This window comes from Daucus carota, chromosome 3 (genome assembly GCF_001625215.2).
Source record: "Daucus carota subsp. sativus chromosome 3, DH1 v3.0, whole genome shotgun sequence".
Lineage (NCBI taxonomy): Eukaryota > Viridiplantae > Streptophyta > Magnoliopsida > Apiales > Apiaceae > Daucus > Daucus carota.
In genome coordinates, this window is record NC_030383.2 from 45,136,943 (window position 1) to 45,146,420 (window position 9,478).

The 9,478-nt window shown below is 37.2% G+C and overlaps 1 protein-coding gene across 1 annotated transcript; it reads left to right on the forward strand.

The window, feature by feature from the left end:
- Nucleotides 1-712: 712 nt before the first annotated feature.
- Nucleotides 713-4,871, forward strand: LOC108210469 (heat shock factor protein HSF24). Its single transcript, XM_017381765.2, has 2 exons — nucleotides 713-1,364; nucleotides 3,931-4,871. The coding sequence occupies exons 1-2, from the start codon at nucleotides 1,161-1,163 to the stop codon at nucleotides 4,555-4,557; spliced, it is 831 nt and encodes a 276-aa protein (XP_017237254.1). The 5' UTR covers nucleotides 713-1,160; the 3' UTR covers nucleotides 4,558-4,871.
- Nucleotides 4,872-9,478: the final 4,607 nt, after the last annotated feature.

The window sequence follows — 9,478 nt, forward strand, 5'->3', positions numbered from 1 at the left end:
TTATAAATACTTCCCGCTTTTTACACAACGGGTTAAGAAAAATAAAAGCAACTTCTTCAAAAAAGAAGTACTTCTTTCCGTTTCCTAGACACCACCAAAAAGCGGGAATCAGACTAAATCGATGAAGTCACGGAATAAGGATTAATCGGGGATTAGTTGAATTATCAGGAATCAAACGGATGATTAATTGAATAATAAGACATTTAATTAGTTCGGCGAGTTACGAAATATGGATTAATCGATGAATTACGGAATAAGGATTAATCGGTGATTAATCACGCTTTTATAACAGACATACTCCCTCCGTCCCTTTTTACTTGTCCCTTTTGCAAAAAAAACGCATCTTAAGAAAATGTTAGGTGGATATCTTGTTTTCATACATATCCCTAATAAATGTAATGAATTAGATAGAGTTGTGTATATATATATGCTAGTCAAACATTGGAAGTTGTTACATTTTGAAAAAACATACAAAAAGTTGCTTTGAAAAGAGAAGTGGACAAGTAATTTGGGACAAAATTTTTTTTCAAAAGGGACATGTAAAAGGGGACGGAGGGAGTACTAAGCAATAGTACACTATTAAGCTTTCAAGTATTTTATTAGCAAGGACACTCGAAAACACATGCTTGCGTAATAAATCCATCACCTTTTCTCCTTCAATGGTCATTATATTTCTGTGGAACTATCCTGCGTCTTCCAATAAAATAATATCAATTTCAGAGAAAGTGGCCTATTCTTCTGTATATATATAAAAGTATAAACCCTCTCGTTCTCACTTTACATTAAGGGTGTGTATCTTTCCTCTCCCTTCATATCTCTCAAACAGAAGAAAATAGAAATTAGAAGCAGAACCTTTCCTAATACTTCCTATCATACAAGTAGACCACCTTCTTGCAGGTAATTGTTAGTATGTGTTTAGACTTACAAACCAGAGGAAGAAGAAGAAGCTAATGGAAGATACTAGAATCAACAAAGATCTGCCTCAATTCACCGTGTTTTTATCAGGTTTTTACTGTTGGGACTGGGTAATTATCACCGCTCTTTTGATCTTTAGTTAGTCCTCCACCACCTACCTAGCTTAGCTTCATTTCTTTAAGGTAGGAGCCGTAGTTTCATTTCTCTCGAATAATAATTTTAGTAGCAATCAAGAATTTAAGATCATGTCGCTAAGATCGGTGCCGGCGCCGTTTCTGACCAAGACGTACCAGCTGGTGGAGGATCGGGTCACCGACGACGTTGTGTCGTGGAACGAAAGCGGAACCACGTTCATCGTGTGGAAGATTGATGATTTCTCCAAGGATTTGCTGCCGGCTTACTTTAAGCACAATAATTTCTCGAGCTTTGTTCGGCAGCTCAATACTTACGTACGATTTCTCTCTAATCTCTTGCTGTTTTTTGATTTTTGTTGATTACGTCATATTTGCATGTTAGTCAAAAAGCGTTGCCTATTTATGCTCGATATTCGTATTGCGCAGCACTTTAACGAAACTACGTAGAAAAGACATTGTACGTTGTAGACTTTACGGACATGACTAGAGTTATACATTGTGCAAAATAATGATTAGAACTAAGAAGGCACACGAAATTAATAATAAATATGTCTGTATTATATATGTTCTTCAAAAATGTATTAGCAATCTTTCTATTGCCCGTAGTGGCCGGGGAGATTATTTTTATTTTACCATGTTATAGTTGATATTTGTGTGTAGTTAAATATTGTGCCTCTCCACGTTTGAAATTAGTTTTTGTAGTCTTTAAAACACACATTTGAGCATTAAAACATGGTTACGTTGAGTATTAATCTCTCTGCTCTCGATTCTTCCAGAGAGTTGGTAGATGATAGTATACTCCCTCCTTCCCATTTTAATTGTCCACTTTGCTCAAATCACACATATTAAGAAATATTAAATATGATATGTGGTTATCATTGTTATGCATTAATTATACAAAAACACTACTCCCTCCTTCCCATTTTAATTGTCCACTTTGTTCAAATCACACATATTAAGAAATATTAAATGTGATATGTTGTTACCATTGTCATACATAGATTATACAAAAATAGTACTAAATTTTCATTCATTATTGTTGAAAGTCAACATAATTTACATTGTAAATCATGAAAATTGTATGGGATAACAAATGCTAACATTGAAAGTTGTATAAATTTGTATTGGACAAAGAAGATGGACAAATAATATGGGAAATTTTTTCTTAACAAAGTGGACTATTAAAATGGGAAGGAGGGAGTACTAAATTTTCATTCATTTTGTTAAAAGTCAACATAGTTTGCATTGTAAATCATGAAAATTGTACATGCTAATAAATGTTAACATTGAAACTTGTATAAAATTGTATTGGACAAAGAAGTAGGACAAATAATATGGGAAATTTTTTCTTTGCAAAGTGGACTATTAAAATGGGAAGGAGGGAGTAATATAGTACTCTATTATTTTAAAATTAATGATTTCAGTGATATATATTTCTATTTGAATTTGTCATTTGTGCAATCATTGTATCGATGATCTGTTTGTGCAGATACTTAAAATAGTACCCCCTCCGTGCCAGTCAATTCTATACACTTTCCTTTTTGGGTCGTCCCATCATTTTTATACATTCCAAAAATAGTAACTTTTAATAATATAAAACACTATTACACCTACTACTTTCTTCCACTATCTTCATTCTATAATAATATAAACACTATTACACCCACTACTTTCCTCTACTATCTCAAATCTATCATTAAATATAAATGGGTCCCACCACTTCACCCATTTTTCCTCTAACTTTACTCATTTTTTACACTTTTTCTTGGTCTCCGTGTCCAAACCATTTGTATATAAATCACCGGGACGGAGGGAGTACTAGTGCTTAGTTTTGCTGTTTTCTTGAGGAAGCTACAAAAGAAGAAATGAAATTTATTTTTAGCATTTTATTAAAAGAGGCCTCAACCACTAATTATAGCTTAGTGGCTAAGATTATCGTAGTAGGTGATGAGGGTTAACTTAGTGTAAGCCATTTTAGGTGAGGGTTAAACCTGTCTTTTCAGTCTCTGAGGGCAAGATGTTAATCTGTGATGGTCAATATCACTGTACGGATGAAAAAATGAATAAAACGTTTAAATTATTCCCATGGACAAACTTTAGTTCAATCTAATTACCAACTTTTCAGTTTTTAATATTATTATTTATATATTAACCTTCTACGAGTAAAACAAGTTAAAAATATAAAATTTCAAGTTGGCAACAAATTTTGTTGAACAAGGAGAAAGTGAGAATATTATGAGTAAATATTTCCGGTCTTTATTCTAACTTGATTGCGTGAAATGATGAGAAAGAAGACTTTTCTAGTTTTAACCAGACGTGTAAGATGTTTAGTTTCACGATATAGACCGTTCATCTTACATGAGACTAATTGTAAACAATCAACAAACTTGTGGACTTTGGATTTTTAATTTGTTGAATAGGTGACTTTCGGTATTTCAGTCGTATAGCAGCTGGAGCTGATAATTCAGTGTCAACGATGGCTGCGGCTAATTTTACACTCCCTCCGGGTTTTTTTTTCCGCTTTTCTAGTTTGCTATATCTGGACTCTTCATAACATTAGACAAATTAGTAATTTACGTCTAACCTAAACGACTATATAGTCGTGAGCGATTATTAGATTCGTATTCATAAGTAATTTAATATGATAAAGTTTTAATATTTAATACTAGAGTATTAGAGTATGTTCATGAATATTAGAGTATTAGAGTATGCTTGAATATTAGAGTATGTTCATGAAACATTTCTATGGGAGTCCATGCATGCAGGTTAGAAGCTTTGAAATGAACCTGCTGCCTGTTTAATATTAGGTGCTATCGTTTAATAAAACCTTCGTCTTTCGCAATAATGGTATAAATCTAACGGTTTCTGAAACAATTTACAGGGCTTCCGCAAGATAGTGCCTGACAAATGGGAATTTTCCAATGATAACTTCAAAAGAGGACACAGAGATCTTCTGAGAGACATCCGCCGCCGTAAGAGTATGGCTTCCACTTCTGCAACTCAAGGTGACGGAAAAGCGGACAATGCTGCGGCCGTATCCAGGCCCAAGTCCCCGTCGAATTCTGGTGAGTATTTGGGCTCTGGGTCTATTTCGACTTCCTCATCACAAGACTCCAAGAATGCGGAAACATCAAATGTGGCTAAGTATGGGGTGATATCTCAAGAGAATGAGAAGCTGAAGAAGGAAAATGAGAAGCTGAACTCCGAGTTGGCTCAGACCAAGGAAGAATTAGACAAACTCATTGCGGCTCTGAGCCAGTTTTCGAAGGTGGAGCCTAATCAATTGGTAGTTGAGAAGGAAAAGGGTGATAAAAATGAGTGGGAAAATGATGATGACGAAAATGGGGAGTGTGTGAAACTTTTTGGGGTGTGGATGAAAGAAAAGAAGAAAAAGAGGGGTGTAGAAGAAATAGTGGATTTTGGTGGGTCCATGAAAAAGTCGCGTGGTGGGGCATGGATGAATATGGTGGGTCCCTACACCGAGAATTGCAGTAAGGTATGCAACTGACCAACGAAAGATAACCAAGTATGGTCGGTCAGCATGAGTGGGTGAAGAAAAAACACAGACCAAACCAAAGGTTGTGGGTTGGTGAAATGTGGTAGTAGCTTGTAGTAGTTGTAAGAAATAAACAAAGGGAGATGAATTAGTCATGCCCTTATTGTTAATCAGTTTGATTTGCATTTGTAAGTAGTTGTGGTAATTATGTCGTAAGTTCTAGACTTACAAGGAGGTGATGCCAAAAGGTCTCCCCTCCATGTTGTTTGAACAAGTTAATGTGGAAATTCAGTCCTAGTTTGAATTTGAATGTATGAACTTATCCACGCGGTAGTCAAGTGATATCTGTATTTGTTTATGTGCAATCTTCCTGTATTTACGAGCATCTTGGTAGAAGTAGTGTTACATGCACAAAATACAAAAAAAAAAATTACACAAAATTATATGTCAATTGAGGCGAGATATTTTAATTGGTGTTATTTATGTGAAAATTGAATATAAAGTTTTGCGCAAATGATATGTTAATTGAGATGTGATGTTTTAATCGTGTTATTTATATGAATATAGGAGGTTCATTCAAATCAAAACTTTAACACATATTATTTTGTGAAAAAATTTATATCTAATTTTATAAATGAAATTATTAAATTTGTTACCGCTATATCAGTCGAGTGAATTCTGGCTGCGAAGAATATTCTCCGTATCATGAGAAATTTGAAACGAGGAGGCACATATTATGAACCTAAAATTCACAGTGAAAAAGCTTAGGAAAACATGAGAGAAGTAAAACGAGAAGGCACATGTTCCGAACCTAAAGTGCTATTAAAATTTTTAACCACCAAAATAACTACTTTCTGATTTAAGCAGCATGCAGGAAGAAGTGGATCAGGAATATGGAAGCCAGCGTAATTCAAAATTTTCTCAATCAGAAGGAACAATGATTCAAGCTGAGGAATGTGAATTTGTGAAGTTGAACTAAAAGAACAATCTGTCTTTTACTCCAAGCCATCCCAAATGGTGGACTAATTTCGTGTCCCTAGGATTTTTATCTGTGCAAACTCTATCTTTTCTGCAATTTTTACATGATATATCTTCCTAACAAAATATATTTAGTAACAATCGGAAAGGGAAAGCTGGACATAAACTATGAAATGGAAAGGTAACAAACTACATAACTGCAGTTCCAGTTCAGTTCAAACTAAAGCACCAGCATACTTAGAGGAACGTTAAGCAGCTCAAAAAGTCACTATGGCAATATTGGTTTAAATTCATAAAAGGTGTTGAAAATAATTGTCTTCTTATACATTATACTATTAATTGTAGTCACTTTAACATTTGAGCTTATGCGCATTTCAGTGATCCAGATGGATTGTACCAAGTAGTTAGCTACAACATGTTAATATGGACTGCAATGTGTGGGAGCGTTTATCTTTATAAGCATTTTAGGACACACAGGGCCACCCCGAGCAAATAAAAATATATGTGCCCAACAATGATATTGTGAAATGGGTAATAAATAAGAAAGATAATCTAACATTTAAGTATTCTATCAAATATTTAACGACATGTTTGCTGCTAGTATAAATTAAAAATAAAAATTATGTGCTCCTAAGAAAGTCTTTGTGGCCATATTTTTTAAAAATTTCATTCACTTCATATATGTAAGGCTTAATGACCTTTTAACCCTCGAAGTATGGGTGGATGTTCCGATGCGGTCTCAAAGTTTAAAAGCGTAGCCTCAAAGTTTAAAAGCGTACCTTTCGACCCTCAATGTTTGTACGTCGTACCTTTTAACCCTTTTCGATTATACCAGTATAAATGGGAGGGAACAGAGATGACATTATACCCCTTGTTTCCCTCCAAAATTCTGGAGGACTGCCGCCACACCCTTTTGCCCTTGATGTTTTATATGTATATATATGTATCATAACTGTGTGTATTTGTCTTTCTTGTGCAAAACTGAACAAGAGAACTAGAATGAAAATCATTGTCTGACATTAAATTACTTGCAAAAGATGAAGTTAAAAAACATCCCCAAAAGCATTACATAAAATAGTCCAAAAAATAGTCAAAGTAGCAAATGTCATAGCATTACATACTTAATATCATAGAGGAATACTTAAAAGAAATCAAGGCTGCTGTGTATCCTTCTCCTTTGCTATTGAACCTGGGAGATAAGTCTTCTTCAGATTACTGAGAGCCTTGGCCAATGAACTCTTTGTGATCACATTTCTTCCATGTGATAAGAAGGGTGCAGACTTGAGCTCTGTTTGACCAACAATTGTCTTGAATTGCTTCACTGGTGGAGGCTTTTTCTTCCCCAATTTCATAGGGCCTGTGTAAGAATTTATCTGCACTGGTGGAGACTGTTCCTTGGTTTGTAGAGTATCCTCCTCAGCCTCAGCCTCATCAATGACAACTGGATTATCCTCTGTGTTTGTGAATTTGCTGAAAGCAGTTTTCTGAAACAATCTGGTGCTTCTCCTTGGCTCAACCTGAGAGGTTTGCATTGGCATTTTCCCTTTGTCAATCCTTTGTTGCATCTCCTTTTTGACAGTCTTCCTCTTGGCATCCTCCATCTCAAGAGCTTGTTCTTCTGCAACAGTTTTTTCTTGCTGCTTTTCTGAATCCATAATCTGTTTGAGGGTCTTCAACTTTGCAGCTGCAACCATGATAGGGGAATCTTTGGTTGTTGTCAACCCCAATGTCCTCAACCTCATTTGTTTAATCTTCTTTGCTGCAACTGCCAGAGGGGTCTCATCATCCTCACTTTCCTCACTTGTAGCCTCACCCTCTTCTTCAGCTTCATTTGCCTCAAAATCTTGACTTTGTTGAGTCAATGGTGGTCCTTGGTCAGGATACTCCATTGCCTCCTCTGCAGTTCCCACATCTTCTTCCCCATCTGTAGCCTGTGCTCCATCATTTGCACCTCTAGCTTCAACATTTGCCTCAACTGGATGAAACTCTGGGCAAGTCCTTTTGTTATGGCCAATTGCCTTGCAATTCCCACACCTAAAAATCACAGAAGATCACAGAAAATGGCAAAAAATACAAAAATGGCAAAAAAAAAATAATACAAAAATGGCAAAAAAAAAATACAAAAATGGCAAAAAATACAGAAAATTAATACCTCACAGTCAACTGAGTCTTTTTGCTTAAACTCTTTACACCTTCACTCTCCTTTTCAACCAAGTCTGGCATCTCTGGCCTTCTCCTTTTTTTGGGCCTCCCTGGTTGCTTCTCAACTGTTAGTGGTTTCATCACTAAACCACTCTTCTCCAGATCATGTGACCATTCATGGGATAGATAATTCCAGAGTAAGCCTTTTTGTAGTTGTCTGTGGTATACATCTTGTCAACATAGTCCTCCACAGAGTATCTTAGCCTATTCAAAAGCAACTTATGGCATGTTGGCAAGGTATGCCACACAAGTCCCATCTCTTACAGCCACATGTCCTGTTTCCTAGATGGACAACATTCTTGGAACCAGTAAATGTGGTGACTTCAAATTCATCATAACCAGCATATGGGGAGTAGCAAGATCCACTCAATTTCTTGTTTTTCACAATAATTTTGTAGATTTTTGGAGTAAATCTTTTATCCCCCCAAGAAACCATGTCATCCTTCTTTGACTGCAACCTCCTCATTAGATATTCTCTAATCATTTCTAACATGATTAGGACACCTTGCTCCCTAGCCCCCAATATAAACCTGTTGAAACTCTCACACATATTGTTTAACAGAAGGTCATATCTTGACTCTGTTTTAAAATGGGACCTAGTCCAATGATGGAATGGGACCTCTGTCAACCATTTCCAAGCACCCTCATTCTCTTCTTTAATATTGATCATAGCAACCTCAAAAGTCTCAATGTTAGATGCCCTAGCACAAACCCAGAGTTTGTCCTTCAAACTTCTACCCCCATACTTACCCTTAAAATTATTGTGTAGGTGCCTACGCAGTACCTGTGCTCAACCATAGGTAACATCTCCTCAACTACATTCAATAGCCCCTTTTGTCTATCACTAATGAAGGACCAACCATCACCTAGACCTGTTTCAAAATCTTCAGCAAGTAAAGCAACAAACCATCTCCAAGAATCAAGTCTCTCAGCCTCTACTACTGCATATGCTATAGGAAACATGCAATTATTCCCATCTAAACCCACAACACAGAGTAACTGACCTTTGTAAGCATTTTTTAGGTGACAGCCATCTACGAGGGGGAGGGGGAGGGGGAGGGGGGGGGGGTAATCAGATTATTCAATTGCAAAATAGGGTTAAGAAATTACCAGCGGAACTGTTGCTAATGCTAGCCATCACGATCCATGATAACGCCAATCTCCGGTCCCGGTCCTTCCTCCGCCGTGACTGGTGGTTCCGTGGTGCAGCTGCTGGATGGGGGCCTACAAAACAACGCCGGCGGGGGGGTTTTGCCCCGAAGCGCCTTCGGCGTGAGAGTAAGCGTAGGTTTCGGAAGGATAGAGATTAGAGAAAGTGCTATCTATGTGTGGTGGGTGAAGGTGTTTGGCTGGTGGTTGCTGCTGAGTGTAAGTGTGTGTGAGAATGAGTGTAAAGAGTAGTTAAGTTAACCCTTAAACCCTTGATCCTTGGTCTATTTATAGGCCAAGGATTAGGGTTCAAGGGTGCGTACCTGGATCCTGGTCCTACACGTGTAGGGGTTTGATCCCCTACACGTGTCCAGGTGTCGGCGTAGAAGTAGTATTTTGGAATGTTCCCTGGCTTGTCTCTATCGCCAGTAGTTGACCGTTACGTTTGTCTTTATCGTGTCAGTCTGTGCCTTGTGCAGCAAGTGTCGGCTGGTACATGCATGGATCCCGGTTGGGGGTATGTTTTAGGCTATACCCGGGTTCAATGTCATACCCGGGTGGTGTATCCTGGAGGGATCGAGGGGTCGACTGTGTTGTTGGTGGC

Excerpts from the sequence above, each read along its gene's own strand:
- LOC108210469 (XM_017381765.2), top strand. The coding sequence starts at position 1,161 with ATGTCGCTAAGATCGGTGCCGGCGCCGTTTCTGACCAAGACGTACCAG. Across the intron at positions 1,365-3,930 it reads TTCGGCAGCTCAATACTTAC|GGCTTCCGCAAGATAGTGCC; the intron begins GTACGATTTCTC and ends AACAATTTACAG.